An 18,572-nucleotide genomic window follows, 5' to 3' on the forward strand; every position below is an offset into this window, starting at 1 on the left:
CAGTAGCGTGATACCTGCGCGGGCTTGTTCCATCTAGAGATAAGGTCATTTAGAGGTAGTGTACCTAATCTGAATTTAATGAAGAGTCCCCGGTCCATGGGTATCGTAATTATATCCAAATATGGCTCAAGGGCAACAACGTCTTTTATTTGCAAAAAAGCTGCGGTGGAATTGCAGTGACGCTGATTGCTAATGAGCTTGGCAGAGACCCATTCCCAATAAAGTTTTTTTAAGGTCGCCTTCGGAGGTGCACAATGGGTGGACCAGCACAACCCCAAACCTAATTCCCCTAAGAGATTTTTCATATCCTTAAGCCATTTGATCTTATTCCAGCCGTCCAAGCCCATCACCTCTGACAGCCCGTCTGCATAAGATTTTAGCTCCGGAACCCTCCACAGCCGGGCCCAGAGAAGGAGAGGCCGTAAACAGGCCTGATCCTTAATTGCTTTGCAGCCCGTATCCAAAAGCACAGGAACTGTCGGGGTGCTCATCGGGATGGCCAGGAGGTCCTTTAGGAATTTATTCTCAGCTTTAGTCAGTGCCTCCACATTACCTAGTCCCCAAAGCTCAGCCCCATAAAGTGATGCAGTTACAGCTCGGGCTTTGTAGATATCTATTATTGGAGCTACACATTGCTTAGATGAATTCTTGTACTCCTTCAACAGAGCTCCCCCCACCCTTTTGTGACTGATGGTCATTTTATTTATATGGGGTGTCCAGCTCATGACATCACTCATTCTAATTCCCAAATAGTCAAATTCTGACACTCTTTCGAGAGGGATAGAGTTCAGAATGGGAGGGCGGCCGAGCTTACGGGGTGGGTGCATAATGAGGTATTTAGTCTTATCCACATTGATGACAAGTCCTCTATTTTGTGCAAAAGTCCTGGAAGCGGTTCAAAAGCTTCTGGAGACCCTGAGGGGTTTTGGAAATGAGGAGGGTGTCGTCGGCAAACAACAAGGTTGGGATCCTAGTGCCCCCCAGGGAGGGTGCATCTGCTGGTTCGCCAAGCAGGTGCTCTACCACCCCGTTCACATACAGGGAAAATAAGGTGGGAGCTAGTACGCAACCCTGCCGGACGCCCCTAATGACCGGGATCCGATTGGTCTTTTCCCCATTCAGTCCCCATCGCACCTGGGCATAGTTGTCTGTATGCAGTTTGATGAGGAGCATTAAAATATAAGGGGGCATCCCCAGACCATACAACACCCTCCAGAGTTCCTCCCTAGGAACCAGGTCAAAGGCAGTCTTCAGGTCTATAAAGGCCAGATAAAGACTGCCTTTGCCCAGCTCCACCACCTTCCAATAAAGTAACAGGAGTCTAAAGACTTGCTCGATAGTTCCTGTACCTGAACGGAAACCAGCTTGCATATCGGACAGTATGTGGTTGTCATCCACCCAATGGAGGATCCTCCCCAGAATTGCCTTGCCCGCCAACTTCTGGGTTGAATCAATAAGGCTTATTGGCCTATAATTTCCCGGTGTGTCCCGACAACCCTTTTTAAAAATTGGGACCACCTCTGCCCCTTTCCAAGACTCAGGCACAGAACCTCCCTCAAGGATAGCATTAAGGAGGCCAGAGATCAACACCCCCCATTCCCTTGGGTAGGCTCGGAGAAGGTCCCCTGGCAGCCCATCTGGGCCAGCTGCTTTTAGTGGAGCTAGAGTTTTAATCAGATTCGTGACCTCCCGTGCAGAGAAGAGGTCAGTGGCTCTAACCACAGGTGAAGGGGGGGGGGGAAAGGGTCGTTAAGTGTGCCTTCTACGGCAGAGTAGAGTGCCTTAAAGTGGTTAAACCACACCTGGGCAGTAATAGTGCAAGTCCTCAAGGTATCATCTGGGCGGTTTCTGCTACCCACCAGGTGCCAGAACCCTTTGGCGTCTCTCCCTCGACTGGCGACCAGGAGGTCCTGCCAAAAGGTGTCCTCCCATTCCTTTTTGGCATTTTTTAAGCAGTGTGAATAAAGCCTTCTGGCCTCCCTAGTCCTGGCTTGTGATTTGGATTTAACCGCTTCTACAAGCAATATCTTTGCTTCCCTACAGTTATAATTATACCAACCCTGTCTGGCCCGAGGGCGTAATTTCTTCCCGTTGGGTCTGACCGGGACAATAAACAGGTTGGTTAACGCCTGAGTTAGGTTACAAAACCTATTTGACACCCCCACCACCCCACCCTCAAGAGGGTCAGAGTTATCTAGGGCTGCCGCTAGAAGCTGCGTTATAGAGGATGTTATCTCGACTGAGAGCGACAGCCTTGCCCACTTTAGCCGTCGTCCACAGTTGGAGACAGTTGACATGTCAGAGACAGTGGCGCGTCGGGTTCCATTCCCTATACCTTCTAACCACCACGGAGTCATGTCGAGAGAGAGCAAATTGTGATCGCTCTCGACGGAGGGTATGATCGCCATGTCTTTGACCGAACTCCATAGGTTAACGTCAAGCAAAATATAATCGATTCTTGACGTATGGCTAGGCCTGTTGTATGTGTTAGCTCCCTTTTTGTCCGAATTAATCCTGCCATTAAGAGCCCTCAGGTCAAACTCCATTAATAGGGAGTTTACCTGGAGCACCACTTCCGTCCATCTTCTAATAGGGCTGATCTCTAAAGCCGGAATCCCCCTCCTATAATCTACATCTTCTTGTTCTTGTGTAACATCTGAGCCGAGAGGCTCAAATGTGCAGTTGAAGTCGCCCGCTACCACGGTGCAAGACTTATAGGGAGAGGATCGAAGCAAACCCTCAAGGCAGGTTATAGTAGGGTATGCTCTACCCCCCTTGGTGCCTCCTGCATAAATGTTATAGATGTTTAGAATAACACGGCCCTTGGGGGATTTGAGGATGATGTTAAGGAGATCCGGACACTTAGTGTCGTGCTCCTCCACCCTACAATTAAGAGAGGAGGCTACCCAAACAAGGAGGCCTCCCGAGGGGCGACCCATACCAGTCCCTGAGTGTACAGCCGGTATGTAATAAGAAGAATAACCAACCTTATGGGACGGGTCCGTACTCCAAGTTTCCTGGAACAGGCATATGGAGTACCCCTCCACAAGAGTGTTCCAGTCGGGTAGGGCCAATTTCCTGTCCAGGCGGCAACATTCCAGCTGAGAACCCTAACAAGTGGGTCCGCCACAGCCGAAATGCTGCCGGGCTCGACAGGGCCCTCCATGTCTATGTCTCCCGGAGGAGGACAGACAGTGTCAAGCTCGGTTTGGACCATCGCCACCCCTGCTTCCCAAACATCGCCAGGTGCGACCTGCTCCCCAGAAGTAGGCAGTAAGTCATTTCGTACTACAAATCTGGAGCTTCTAGTGTTAGATGTTCTATCCACACTATTAATTCTACCCATACTAGTTTTTGGGTCGTCAAGAGTCTGTCACCATCCCCTCCCTAGGTCTTGCCAACCACCCAAAGGATTACATATCGGGCCAGTGGTGTGGTTATAATACTGTGGCAGTAGAGCTGGTGTGGCAATCTCTGGCCACGGACAACTAGAGGGGCAATTTTGCTCTTTAAACAGACAGGTCAAAACACTGGTGGGGCGTGGGTAGAAAAAAGTAAGGTCAACAATACCAATACCTCCATTACTTGCGCCCCAACCCTGTCTTGTTAGCCATCCTGACACCCTTGGGTCTTGAAAGTTAACCACAATACAGTCCCCCCCAGGCTTTTGGTGGTAGAGCCTATCCAATCTATTCTCCTCACCCCCAATATGAGACCATCAACTTCCCCTGGTAGAGGCCGATTCACCCTTAACCAGTGCATAGCTTTATTTTTAAGCATCTGGAAGGTTTCTCTCTGTCCTAGTAGAAGTGGTGGAACATTTACAAGGACTACTACATAGGGGAAGAAATCAGGGGTGAGGTTCATGGGGGGTTTCTTATGTGGTGGCTTTATCAGGGGTGGTATGGACGGTCTGGTAACAATAGGGACAGGGCGGGGTATAGGTTTGTTTGCTAATGGTTGATTATTAGTAGGTGGGGCAGATGGTAAAGCGGTACCCATTCTGGTACACGCGTCACCCCCTGCTTCTACAGTAACCAGAGGGTTTGCACTAAGCGGCAGTTGTTGCGCCGCAGTCTGAGCTGGGGCTACAATGCTGGAAGGATTTATGACAAGTCCCAATGGTGCTAAATTGGGAGGCTTAATAGGCTTCTTCACAACCGCATTAACATTCTTTGGTGGTAATGGAGAGTTAGGTTGATGCCTTTGCCCCTTAACTTGTGGTGCAGCTTGAGTAGTGTTCTGGCACTTGCTACTTTCGGCCGGCTTAGCCTGAGCTTTTATCAAAGCCTTAGTAGAAAAAAAATTGTCTAAAGTTACCTGCTCGAAATGGTCTAAGCAGTCAGAAAGCTTAGTAATACGTTCCTCTAACGGTAGCAGTATTGACCGTAACAACCTTTCTAAGTCAGGAAACAGGCTGCTTAGGGGTGGCGGTTTATCAGCAATTACCAACCCAGTGACTGGAAGATTGATAGTACTAGGATCTGGGCTGTCTAGTGTCACAACAACCCCCTCTTGTATAGTTTCCCTACCTTGGCTTACTTCGGTAACAGCCTTACTGGGACACTTTTATTTACTTTTCTGAGTTTGTATGGGGGCTTAGCTGGGAAACATTTTCTGGATACAGTATTCCTTTTTCTTTTAGGACCTGATTTAGGGTGGGTCAATGAAACCTGGGTACATAGTTCAGCTGTACAAGTTATAGAGTCTATATGGCTCACACAAGATGGAATCAGTTCGCCTGCAGTACCCCGGATCTCCTTAATAGTAATTGCATCATGAACTAGTTCAGTTACTACAGGCAAGTTTAGTGAAGACAGAGGTGTTACCAATGCAGGATAGATTTGTGCAGAGCGCTTATCAACTGGATTTTTGAGAAGTTCAATGGATAATCTCCGCTCAGCACGCCTCTCTGCAAGCGATATTTCTTTGTCAATAGACTGATTCGGGCGGTTGAAAAATTTGTCTAAAGGACCAATAACTGCTGGGCCAGCATCGCCCGGTGAAGTCATCAAGGCGGTGCTGCTTGGGAGTTCCGGCATTCTTTAAAGTTACCAGCCCTTTTACAACACTTGCTAGTAAGCACTTGTATGGCACAGCAAAGTACTAAGGAATATAAATACCGTCAGTGTCAGGGGGGGTGGCCCAGCCCGGCCTCCTTCAGCCCCGGACGGCCACAGACTGCCCCGCCCTTGTCCCGGGCGCGCTCCCGCGCAGCGGCCCCCAGAACTCTTTTTAAAATAGAGAGGGAAAGATTATGGGCGGGTGGGCGGGGCCAGCAGGGAGAGCAGCCCAGGTGTGGCGAGGGCTCGCAGGGACTCCTGGTAGGTTGAGTCCCTGCTTCCTAGCTCGCAGCCCTGCCGTCAGCTCCACACGCCCCGAGGTCACAGCTCCTCTCTGGATGATGCACGCACTTGGAATGCGGCGCTGCGGGACCAGCGAAGCTGTTCCGGCGAGGTCTCTCTCACACCACAATCCCGGTCACAAGGTGAGAAGTCGTTAAGAGTAGCAGCAAAACAGGCAAAAGGGTCCCGCACAAACAAGCACCTCGCCCGCTTTTCACTCCGTGGGCGGGGGGGCGTGGCCAGCAGGGAGAGCAGCCCAGGTGTGGCGAGGGCTCGCAGGGACTCCTGGTAGGTTGAGTCCCTGCTTCCTAGCTCGCAGCCCTGCCGTCAGCTCCACACGCCCCGAGGTCACAGCTCCTCTCTGTGTGATGCACGCACTTGGAATGCGGCGCGGTGGGACCAGCGAAGCTGGTCCGGCGAGGTCTCTCTCACACCACAATCCCGGTCACAAGGTGAGAAGTCGTTAAGAGTAGCAGCAAAACAGGCAAAAGGGTGAAACATAGTAACTTTGACTCATCTCTGTCACAAATAGCTTCACTCTAGAGACTTTCATAAAAAACTTGACATGTCTGCTACAGTTACTGAAGTGGCATGGTGGGAAAACAAGCGACGGATTGGAATGCAACCTTGAGTGATTGCTGGTGGTTTCGTCTTATTACAAGCATTCCTCCCATCATCTTTTGTGTGTTTCCAGTTACTGGAGTCAGTATCCTGCAAAGATAATATGCGTCATAAAGAAAATGAACAGATGCAGCACTTGCACCACTACTAGATATCAACCCACAATCCACCTTCCAAGGGACCCTATTCAGGATCTATCCTCCTATTCCTCAAAGAAATGTACCTAGACCCTGAAGAACCTATCGGTTACCAGCCAGTTAAGCATTTACCATTCGTCATAAAAATGGATGAGAAAATTGTCAGCAACCTGTTCCATGACACAATCAAGAGCAGTCCAGAGACTGCAACAATCTGCACGGTAAATGACTCCACGCAGAGCACATGGTGCCTTCTACCTTCTCATCCTGTTCAGCTTCTCTGCATTTCTCATGATTTATTCTTATGTACTAAGGAGTTGCAAACAATGCTGAAGCCGGTAGATATAGCAGCAATGTGAAGGAGTAGGCGGACCCAACCACTTTTTGTTCGATAAATATTTGCTAATGTGAAATGCTCACCCTGTGTCAAACTGCATCTACGTTTTTTTTCTTTAACTTTTGCAATAAACTTTGTCCTTGTTGTCGAAGATGTTATTTCGTACTACATGTAAACTATTGACCTTCACTATTTTTTCATTATGTAGGTTCCGCACTGTTAATTGTAGAATATTCTCTGTATTTTTATCTCAACTTCCTGTTGTCTTCCTAAAATTAATTGGGATGCAATGAAAGTATAATAATCATATTTGTAACAAAATAAGTTTTATATAGCTCTGGCTAGACCCAGAGGTATCAGAGCGCTTTACATGAGATATGACATTGTTTCAGAACATTGTTACAGAGTTACATCAGTGACAGTTACCAGTATATGCTTAGGAGAAAAAACGTGCGCTTACACAATAATATAAGATAATTAGCACGTAGGCCAGACTAATGACTAACAAAAGCTTGATTGTATGTCAAATTGTCAGTGTAAGCATTATCACAGATGAGTACCCCATAGTTTTTGGTGTCACTTCTTACATGCAATAGTTTAGGTGCCAGTTTTCCACAATTGGCAATCTAGGTTGGAAGGCCCAAGTGATGCTGCTCTAGGTCATCAGACCTGGGCCCGCTTGAATCCTCTCCTTTCTAACCCGGACTTAGGCACTCTCCCTTTATGCCAGCCATTTGATTGTCTGACTAGTGACAAGCAGAGAGGAGTATCATTCGTCCGATTTCAGTCAGCCTTGCCCTGGAGTTTGATGCATTTTAGCTAGAAGCAACTCTGAGTAATAAACAAATACCAAATACAAATAAACCATGAAGGGTGCACTAGGAGGCATTAGGGTCCCTGCATGCAGTCACTGTTGCAGTCCAATCTAGTGAAAATAAATGTTATTTATCCGAATGTTATGCAATTTTGTGCCTGTTTTGTTGGACTCTAGTTTCCTCTCTTAATTTGCCACACTTGGATGAGTTTTCTCTGCAGTTTCGGGACAAATCTATTTGGGTTGGCTCCACAGAGGTTGCTCTCAATGCAGACAAGCTAAGAAGGCCCAGTCGCCGTTGCTCAAGGTCATAGGATTTAGCTCCCACAAAACCCTCCAACTATCTTCTGTGTCTGTAGCTACATACATATGCCGGATGGGCCTCATATTGGGCATTGTTCCACGCTCTATCAGGAAAAATCTGAAAATGCACCCGCCTGCATACTGTTACCATTAGTATGCAGTTACATGTCTGAAAACATGCTCACATCCTATTGCTTGGCCCCCATCTGCTGAAGGCTGCACCTTAAGAAAGATGATGTCTGTTTACTATTTATACACACAATATCTGAGACCTTTAGAGATGTCCGCTCTATTAAACCGGACGTAAGTACCACGTCTGGGCATATTGTCACAGCTCCGGAACTATATCCATTGAGGTCATGTCTACATGAATTACCACAGTGCTATGCATTGTCCTTCATATGGCTGCACTGTAGGAAAACACTGCCAGCTATTTCCTCTGTAGGAAGTGCTGAGGTTTAGAGATCGCCTGTTGTAAAAACGGAGCACGTTACAAATCAACACCAACTGCCTTTTTAACTTACTTTACGTGGGAAGAGGGTCCTACGGCAGAAGACTGCAATCTGCAGAGGACGGCGGGCACAGAAGACGGCGGGCGGCAGAAGACGGCACAAGTAACTTCCCTCCAACGGCCAGAGCTGCGTATGGCAATCGTATGCCAGTAATGGAGACTACCTCCGACGCCTGTAAAACGCACGTACGACGCATATAGGTACGCACGTATGGCGGCAATGCGTCCTTGGGACAAAACATGTCCCCGGTTTTTGCAGGTGGGACGTATTTTGGCAGAGGCTGCTTCACTATTCCCCACTATGGTCGCGGCTCCCTGCCTCCTCATTACAGCGCACCGGGGTGCCGCAGCGCACAGTTTGGGAACCACGGTCATAGGAGATTCTTCTGAGAAAGAAACAAAAGCATGATATTGATTACCCATTAGTTAGGTAGGATATTAATAACAAATTAAGGTACACACTTACAAGTATACGTTGTCAATCATTAATTGACCAAGTAAATGTTTTAATATTAATAAAAATCAGTTAACACATTCCAGCGTTCGCATGTGTTAATCTGATGTGTTGGAGTCCATTATCGTCCAATCACAACTGCAATAAATATAACATTTGGTGTTCCCAACACAGTGTCCTTAAAATTCACATTTTTTAACCCATTTTATTAGTTTTCGAACGAGCACGGAAACATTGATTACATAAAAGTCTTGCATTTGGATAATCAGTTGCAAAGCTGCCAAGGTTTCAGATATCTATGTGTGACACTTTCATAACTTCAAGATAATTATGAGTGATAGTCAACGACTCTGAGTGACACTTTCTCACGAGCAAAATCAAGCAATCAAGACGAGGAAAACATATGAGTATCAGAAGTTACACTCATTTGAGCAACGAGAAACGCTAAGAAGATCTTAAAACAGCGGCAAAGCACCAGAAATAGAAGGGCACGTACAACCCAACTGTACCAAACAGGATGTGAGAGGCCCCAGCGCGGATGATCTCAGCTGCCAATAAATGATCATCATTACTGTCACTACAGTCATCTGACCTGCCGCCGCAAAACCGGACAAGCCTCACTTAGGAAAGTAAGAGGCTGAGGCACACAGACGGTCACTTTTTCAAAAGACCTACGACTTTGGCTCTGCTGCTTGCAAGCTCTCCAAAATATTACAAGTAATTATACCCAGCCACTCAGTCAACGTGGCACCAGCCGCACCCTAAGAGCAGTCATTAGCCAGTCAGACTGTCTCAGAGGAACTACAGGCTCCGAGGCCTCAGGCTCATGGTGGATTACCACGCTGCCAAACTGAACTGTCTGCCAGCCTAGCCCACCTTTTAGCCAAATTATCACTGACTGGAGTCGTGATGCAGCTGATGAGAATCAGGTTGTTACATTGTTTGTGCTTTAGCCAGCCCAGAGTGAGCCTGCTGCAAGCAGCTCTGACCACACACTGCTAGCCAGCTTTCGGTCAGTGGTGCCAATAGCGCTCCGGCTTGACAGCTGAGGATGTGCTATTATACGTGACTTGGCATTTCAATGCTATGATGCGGACCACCACGCTGAAATGTGTTAGTCTAACGCCTGATGCTTGGTACCTGGCTGTACTGCAGTTGTGCATGCATCTTAGTTCAAAGTCAGGGGCAGAGCACCACTGTTAACACATGGCATCAATAGACGGTGGTTATAAAGCAGTTGTTCAACAACCAATGAAAAGACCTACAAAAAAACTTCCAGGTCTGAGTTGTTCTTATGACTTGAAGTCAGTATTCAGATGTTGTCCAATTTGCTCAGCAGGAGTGGGCAGGATGAGGGGGGGGGAGTCGGTGCCCTTTAACCCACCCTGTCGTTCAATACTATTGTCACATGTAGCTCCTTTCTACACCTTCCCGTCCCTAAATTAATCTTTGCTGCTGCATATCGACTAGTCAATTCAAGTTATAAGGATCTTCAATTGCGCCTGTAATCACTTATCAGTTTTCACCTGTTTTCCTAAAATTCGTAATTTCTTTTTTTTTGCAGAACTGGGAAGCAAAGTTAAGATTTCTGTCCAGTTTCTTCGGTATAGGTAGCTAACATCCTTCTAGCATGGCTACCCCCAATTTTTGTTGGTGTTATTCTGTTTTCTGAATAGTCTGACTGGGGTCCTGCTAATCAGGACCCCTGTCACTGTGCTTTCTCACTAAATTTGACAGTGGCAAGTACATTAGTACCTTCCCAATTGGTTTATGGTGTACCGATGTAAGTCCTTAGTATATTGGTACTAAGGTACAGAGGGCATAGGTACACCAGGGGTCTCCCATGGGCTGCAGAATGTATTATGCCTCCCTTGAGAGACCACTCAGACTGTGACTACAGGCCTGCCATTGCAGCCTGTATAAGCTGGTGCTAGCACCACTTACGATAGATATGTTTTCTTATATCTGAGATCACTGTACTTAAAACGTAAAAGTCACCCCTAAGACACGGCTTTCAATCCTGAAGGGAGGGTGCTAGGTTATAAGCATGAGGATGCCATGCATGAGTACAACATCCCCAACAAACCCTGGAGTCTATTCTCCAGGCTTTGTAAGTGCGGTCAGCCATTTTGATATATATATTGGCCATGTGTCATAACATTACATATGTTGGAGGTATGATTCCATGCACCAGGGGCTCCTCCAGGAAGCCCTCAGGGCTCCCGGTAACAGTCACCCAGGGTCTGCCAGCAAGCTAGTGCTTTGGCCGACCCCAGACACGATTCCGCCCTCCTGCTGCTGAGCTGAGCTCGAGCAGAGGAAGGTAGAACAATAGATTTCCTCTCACAGGGAAGGGTGACCACCTCCCATAGAGGACTTAGTGTATTGGGCTGGGGTGGGGGTGCTTGCCAGCGCCACCAGACTGCTTTAGAGGGCACACTTGTTGCCCTCCTTGCATACTCCAGTTTGAGCCAGTTCAGAGAGCCCTTGGCTCCAGCTCTGGCACAAAACTGGACCACATGGCAGTATCCTCCCCTCTGTCCAGCCCCTCCTCTGGTAGGGACCCTTGAATCATCCCAACCTTTTTTCTAGGGTACTTAGGGGCATACCTGTGGGTGGCTCTTCAGATTCGTCTTGGGACAAGATTCAAACGTGAAACCACTTCAACTTCGACCATCTGGGCAACTTGGACTTCGTTGGCCTTTACCTACAACAGAGACTGCACCAAAGAAGACTCCTGCTGCTCCTCATCTCGCTGTTCTGCAAGTAGTCTTCATTGTCGGTGCCTGTGCTTCGTCCAGGTTTCTTTCCAGGCCTGTGGGCATCAAAGACACCGCAAGAAATCTCCCTTGGAGTGAAGGAGTTGGACCTCTGTATCTGCAGGCACCACAATAAAGCAGACCGTTCTATTGCTCCTGACGTCCCACAGACTCCAAAAGGTGCATTAACACAGGTGGTGGTTCTGCAACTCCCTCGAGGCCTGACCTGTCCACGCATGTTGCTGCTGCTAAGGCTTGTTGGTGCTCCAGCCGTCGACAACCCCCTGGTTCTCAATTTCCGTCGTGGGACAGCTCATGAATGTCTCCTGGTCTTCCATAGCGTCGCCTGGTCCTCACAGCTGCAGCAACGAGGTCACTGTCTTCACTCCTGCGTCTTTCGTCATCAGTGGTCATTGGTCTTCCGTGCCTACTAGTCCCCTCCGAGTGGCATAGACTCTGTCCTCTCTGCTTGCAGGTACCTCTCTTAAAGAATCCTTCCTTGGATTACACTGGACTCTTCCAGCTTCTTCACTAACGGCATCTCTCCTTAAGTCCTCCAGTGTGGTCTGCAGTGGTTTCCGATGTCACTTCTCACCAATGCACCACAGTTCTCTGGTGTAGGTATCCTGGGTCCTGGGGTGGGGTGACTCTCCAACCTTTTGTCTTCCACTGGGTTTCTTCAGGGTCCACTGGGAAGGGTCCTTCTTCATGAAAACGGCAACCACAAATTTCCCATTGACTTGCATTGAGTACACAGCTGTGTTTCCACTCTGCACACAGCCTCCGTGAGGTTCCAGGTTACCTACCTAGGGTGGTTCCTTGGGTCCCCAGCTCTTCTGAGTCTTCTTGTCCAAGTCCCGACTTCAGTTGTAGTTCGCACTTCGCTTCTTTAGTATATGGTTTGGTCTCCTTCTGGAAACCACTGTGTATTGATGCTTACTTACATGTTTACAAATGAAGTGATGTGTGTATTGTGTTGATATCTCCAGGTAGGAGATATACCAATGTGTTACTGAGTATGTATTTTTGCTAACACTGAGGTAAATTTCTCTTTGGTATACCTTTTTACTGCCGTTTTTGTATATGCTCATACTTCCTTACACGAGGCCTTTATGCCAATCATCAAAACTCTTTCTGCACCATCTTACTTTGGGAAATCCTCCTGTAACAATAGTTAGTCAGCAGTTTGAGAAGCATGAGCACTTCCATGATGGGAACCACAGACTGGGACCCTGTCAGGGGGAGGGGTCTCTGCATGTCAATGCTAAATGCCTTCTTTAATCTAGCACATATTGTCACAATATTCAGTTAGGGGACAAATAAAGTTAGCTCGAGGGGAGAATGATGGACCAAGTTAGGGCTGTAGTGATATAAGTGCTAATGTTTCAAGAATCAGCCTGCATTTGTCATGGATGTAATGGTAATGTAATACGACGTATGTGGCATGATCACCTATAGACTTTCAGTACAAGAGTTACACATCTACCCAAACCTTTGCCTAACTCTGGTTTTATTGTTTCTTTTTTTAGGAAACGCTACCTGGTTTCAAATGGATTGGCAATCGCGTGAAAGAGCTGCTGGATGATGGAAAAGACGTCCTCTTTGCATTTGAAGAGTCTATAGGTATGCTGTACTTTATAGTACTCGGCTGGTGTTTTATGTGAGAAATGATTACAAACATGAGTTATTAGCTGCCACCCCTTTCATCTTGCAGATCGAAGGTGTGTATCAATGTAAATATGCTGTGCATCTTAAATCTGAAACATTTTTTTATTGCACGGGGATTTCTCATTAATATAAAATTCCAACACACTTGTAATGAAATGCAAAAGTATTGTCATTCTTAGGTGACATAAACCATTACCACATGATAACATTTCTCCTTTTGTATACACGAACATTAGCGATCTTTTCACATTAGGTTATTTTTACAGCTCTTAATTTGTGCTGGTTGCCACCAGCATGTAGACTTGGGGAACGATAATTTCACCGTCTTCCTTCGGACAGCAGTCCCAATCATTAATGTTCCATGTTTGCCTGTCTCTTTGTGGGCCCACTTAGGCCCTGACATCCATGTCTTGTCACTGCAGCTTCACCACCTCATACAGTCTCATGAATTAATCATGAGGTGCATCTCCTAACATGTGCATCCCATATCCTTTCTTGAGCTTGGTCAAAGCTCGCTTTGCAAAATCTAGGTGGCTAAGCTGAGAGACAGTGGTCAGTCACGCTCTGCCCCTGCTGTCTTTGTCAGTGGCCTCTTTTCCTATTCTCCACAGTAGACCAGTACACTGGCCTCATACGTGCTGCCAGTGTGCCCACCCACTTGAACTGTGACCCGTGACATAGCGAAAGACCACCGCTGCCTGCTATGCCACCGTGTCTCTGGCAGTTAGACATAAACTCGGACTATCGCCACTGCGACTGGTGTGACCCAAACATGAGGTGCTGCAGGCCTGCTCTGGCAAACTGTTGCAGCTTGCAACAAGAGATTCTCACATTCACGTTTATGGCAAACCCCCTCACATAATTGCAGAACTAACTGAGATGCAAAGACCAACATGGACTACCTTCCCAATGTAACTTATCTCCTACTTTGAATACTCAAAATAGAATTTCATGAATATTATTATGCAGTAATGAAATTAGCTGAACTTCATGAATATTATTATGCAGAAATGAAATTAGCTGAACTTCATGAATATTTTTTTTTTTTAAATCCTCATATCCACCATGGTAGAAGAAAGCCATCTAGAAACAGGCCAAAGAACAGCTGTCTCAGTGTTATACCGGATGGGATCTTATGGAGAGAGGGGGCCCGACATCCCACAGCTGTCACTGGCTTAGTCTCACTTTTGGCTGCCTTTGGAGAAGCCCTCAGCATGTCCTAAGCCGGGCTTGACCGGTTATCTGCTGCATCGAAGGCTGAAACATGGGCACCATAGTAGTGTAATCATTGGACCCGGGGAAAAAAAAAACCCGGATCTTTATTGTGCCCAGACCAGCATGTGCCAGAAGGCTCTTTTGTTTTTACTTCCCAATCTAGCTAGATCCATTCTGGCCGTCAGTAGGATGGATGCCAACCAGTCCCCATGTGAAGGAGGTAGGGGGTCCTTCCACCTCCTGCAAATCTCCCTCCTTGCCAAGAGGATAGTGTAGAAGGCAAGACTTCTTGCTGGTCCTTGTGCACCTGTCAGGATCCCAAAGATTAGATGGATAGATCGATGATAACTGGGAAGCCCAACGATATTGTAAGGGTCTTCCCTATTGCTTCCCAAAATGTAGCGACACGAGGGCATTCAAAAAACATATGAGTGTCTGGTGCTGCCTGGAGTCCACACCTTGGACACACGATTGGGTTCCCTAAAGCAAATTTAGATAACCTCTGGGGAGAGTAATACGCTCTGTGCAGGGTGAATAGATGATTCCTGCGAAGCCATGAGGGTTTTACTAAATTCTTTAGGAGCTCAAATGAGGTTGACCAAAGTTTTAGAAGATCTTGACCCGTGATTAAGGTTCCCCAGAGATGGACTGGTAGCGTGAATTCACCATCAGATTCCTCAAGCAAGAGTCTGTACCATTTTGAGACCTCCTTTTTAGATGGACCAATACTCACTAAGTTCGTTATTACTTGACTGAACCCTCCAAGAATGAACCTATTTCTTTTTAAAGGTATAGAATTATAGGCCTGTGTCCAGCTAGTCATTTGTAAGTATTTAAACCTCGAAATTGATGACCCTGTCCTATTCTGGAGGTGTTCCCACGAAAGCAAATCTCCCTCATAGAAAAGATCTCCCCAAACTTTTAGGCCTGCCTCTTTCAGAGGCATGGCTAGAGTGTCTTCTAACCAGGCCGGGCTTTCAGGTAATCCCCAGAGCGGTGTCTTATCACAGAAATACCCTTGTTTTATAAAGTTTGTTAACTCATTCCACATTTTCGCTAATCCATATAGGACCTTCAATTTAATCTTTTTAAAGAATTTCGGGTTGCCAAATTTGAATAGGTACCCCGACTGACTAAGACCTTCCCCCTCCAACATGGCTGAAAACATCAGGCCTACCCCATGGTCTGTCGGTTTTTTTAACAGCATTCGAGTATGCGACAGCTGAAATGCCCAAGCATATAGTTTTAAATCTGGGGCAGCCAAGCCCCCCTTCTCCCATCGCCTCCTAAGCTTCTTCCAGGCAATTCTTGGAAGTTCTTTGTTCCAGATAAAAGAAGTGATATCTGACTGTAGTTTAGATATGTAAGTCTGTTCAAAATAAAGAGGGATGGTATTAAAAAGAAATGAGATTTTGGGCAAGATGGACATTTTAATCAAATTTACTCTCCCAATTAAGGATAGTTGCAAATGGGACCACGATTGCATCAACTTTCTACATTCTTTGGCGACTGCTGAGAGGTTTACAATAGCGAGCTTATTAAGATCTTTTATAATATTTAAGCCCAGATAACGCATTGATTGCCCCGGCTGCACTTCCAGAGCACTGACATCATCATTCCAAACCAACATCTCTGTCTTGGAAGTGTTGATCTGGTACCCCGATATCTGACCAAAACGCCGAGCGATTTCAAATATTACAGGGAGGGCTGTGGTCACATCTGATGTGAAGATAAGCAGGTCATCCGCATATAGAGCCACCTTTCTCTCCCACCCTCTGTGACAAAAAGATCTGATGGTAGTCTCTCTCCTAAGTTGTTGTGCGAGAGGCTCAATATAAAAGTCAAACAACAGGGGGGAGAGCGGACAACCCTGCCGAGTCCCTCTGGTTATAGAAAAGGGATCTGACAACTCCCCATTAATCAGTAGGCTCGCCATTGGACTTCGATACAGCAGACCAACTGTACGGCGGAATCCCTCACCCACACCGAATTTGGCCAAGGCCCCCGACAGGTATACCCAATTGACCCTGTCGAAGGCCTTGGTTGCGTCCAGCGTGAGGACAGACAGGGGCAGGTTCTGTGAAACCGCTGTGTCCATTGCCCCTATTAACTCATAAGTCAGTTCGTATAGCTGTCGCCCCTTTACAAATCCCTTTTGATCTGCGTGTAGAACTGACGGGGCTACCATGGCCAACCTAGAGGCCAATACTGTGGTAAAGATCTTATAGTCCACGTTTAAAATTGAGATTGGCCTATATGATTCACAGGCGTCTTTAGGTTTCCCGGGTTTCAGGATGAGCGTGATTGATGCATTGCCCCATGATGTTGGCGGAGAGTGACCTTCAAGGAGGATTTGATTGAACAGTTTAGTAAGAAAGGGAACTATCTCAGCTTTTAGGATTCTATAAATTTCTGCAGGTAGGCCGTCAGGCCCTGCAGCTTTACCCTTCTTACTTCTATTTATGGCGGCCCTTACTTCTCCTTCAGTTATGGCGCTATCCAAAAATTGGGATTGTTCATTCGTTAATCTAGGTAAGTCTATAAGTGATAGCCAGTCTGTGACCTCCTCAGGGCGAGTTACAGTTTCCTCCCTATAAATGGTTTCAAAGAATTCTTTAAAGGCCTTCCTTATTTCGACATCTGATGTTAAAGATTTGTTACCCACATTAATCGTGGCTACGTTGTTCTGGGCCTGGTCTGTTTTGGTCTTCCAGGCAAGCATTTTACCTGCCCCTTCGCTGTATTCAAAATGGGCCAGCTTACTTGCCTGCCATCTCTGCTGTAATCTGAGATGTAATACTGTACCAAGATTAGATTTCAGTAATGCCATTTCCCTTCTTTGTGTTTCGATGATGGATTCATCTGCCCCTCTACTAGTGTCGATAAGATTTTGGAGGTTAACTATACTTTTTTCAATTGAAGAGATTTGTTCCTTGTACTGCTTCCTTTTATATGATGCGTTCCCTGTTATGAGCTCCCTCAGAAACGCTTTAAACGAATCCCAGATGATCCTAGCAGATGCTGAGTCGTTATCTAAAAAAAAATTGTGAGACTCAAGATTGAAGTATACCATATCCTCAGAAGAGGAGAGAAGTGAACGATCGAAGGACCATCTTGATAGCACCCACTCCGTTCCTTGTGCCAGATCCATTACCACTGCAGAGTGATCTGAAAGATGTATTGGGAGATACTCAATGGATCTAACATGATCAGCTAGCATCCGACTAATTAGAATAAAGTCGATCCTTGACTGGTGTTTATACTTATAGTTCCGGAAGGACACCCCTTGCTGGTTCCCGGACTTCTCTCTCCATATATTGTGGTATCCATACGTTTTCATTGCAGAGTGTAGCATATCCCTAGATTTAGATAGGACTAAGGATCTATTATTGGGGGATTTATCCAAAATCGGGTCTAATACCACATTAAAATCACCCGCTATGATGGTTGGCTCTGGGAAAGACAGCAACTGAGAAAACATAGCCTCCAGTGTAGATGGGTCGTCCTGATTCGGCCCATAATAGCCCAAGATTGTGATTAGAGATCCAGCCATCATCACTGATGCGATGGCCCATCTGCCACCTGGGTCCACCTGTTGAGATAATAGCCTGGCTTTGGCCCCTTTTTTAAAAATAATAGAGACCCCTCTAGTGTTTGCCGTCTGAGTAGTTGAGACTGCAAAGTCAATCCATCTATTTTTCTTAATCAAGTCAGCCATTTCTGAATATATTAGATGAGTCTCCTGGAGTATAATGACCTGCGCCTCCATATCTCGGAGGTATTGTATAATTTTATTTGCCCTAGGTTTGGTGCGCAGGCCATTAATATTCCAGGAGAAGTATTTTATATTAACCATCTTTGTCATAACAGTTCGTAAACAAAGGAGATAGAGGTGTATCCTGTCGATAAAACCCCATATTGCCCAAAAGACTTTCCATAAGATTGCAGATCTTCTTTCTTTCTAACATGTCTTGGCTTACTGAGGACTTTTTTCCATTTTTCCACCCCCCACCACCTTCCCTAGCTAAGTGCCTCCCCCCCTTCCCTCCTCCCCACCCACGGAAAACCCTTGCGATATCTAACCGGAACGATGTCCGGTTGATAGCGCCCCTCCGCGAACTCCCGGAAAGAAACGCCACCCTCTATACGTGAGAATAGAAAAAAAAAAAGGAAAATACCTAGTGATAGCTAATCATTTACATTTTCCCTTTCTAACTTTTAGGGTATTTAAGATTAACTTGCTCTGATTTGTTTTAAAAAATTTTTTATTAGAAACTTTAGATCAGAGAAAGAAAGCATAACAGATTTAACCCCAAAGCTTATTATTAGAGCTAGGAGTTAAGGCCACTCTCTAATTGAGTTACTAGACTACTATTCATGTTTTATTTTTACTACCCATCTGCATCAA

General features: G+C 46.3%; 1 protein-coding gene across 2 annotated transcripts in view; it reads left to right on the forward strand.

The window, feature by feature from the left end:
* The window catches only part of PGM2L1 (phosphoglucomutase 2 like 1), a 579,912-nt gene that overhangs the window by 418,983 nt on the left and 142,357 nt on the right, over positions 1-18,572 (forward strand). For both annotated transcript variants that reach the window (XM_078658581.1, XM_078658582.1), the window contains one exon: positions 12,811-12,904. In XM_078658581.1, coding sequence (XP_078514707.1) covers positions 12,811-12,904 — 94 coding nt within the window. The remainder of the gene's footprint in view (positions 1-12,810; positions 12,905-18,572) is intronic.

This window comes from Lissotriton helveticus, chromosome 8 (assembly GCF_964261635.1).
Source record: "Lissotriton helveticus chromosome 8, aLisHel1.1, whole genome shotgun sequence".
NCBI lineage: Eukaryota > Metazoa > Chordata > Amphibia > Caudata > Salamandridae > Lissotriton > Lissotriton helveticus.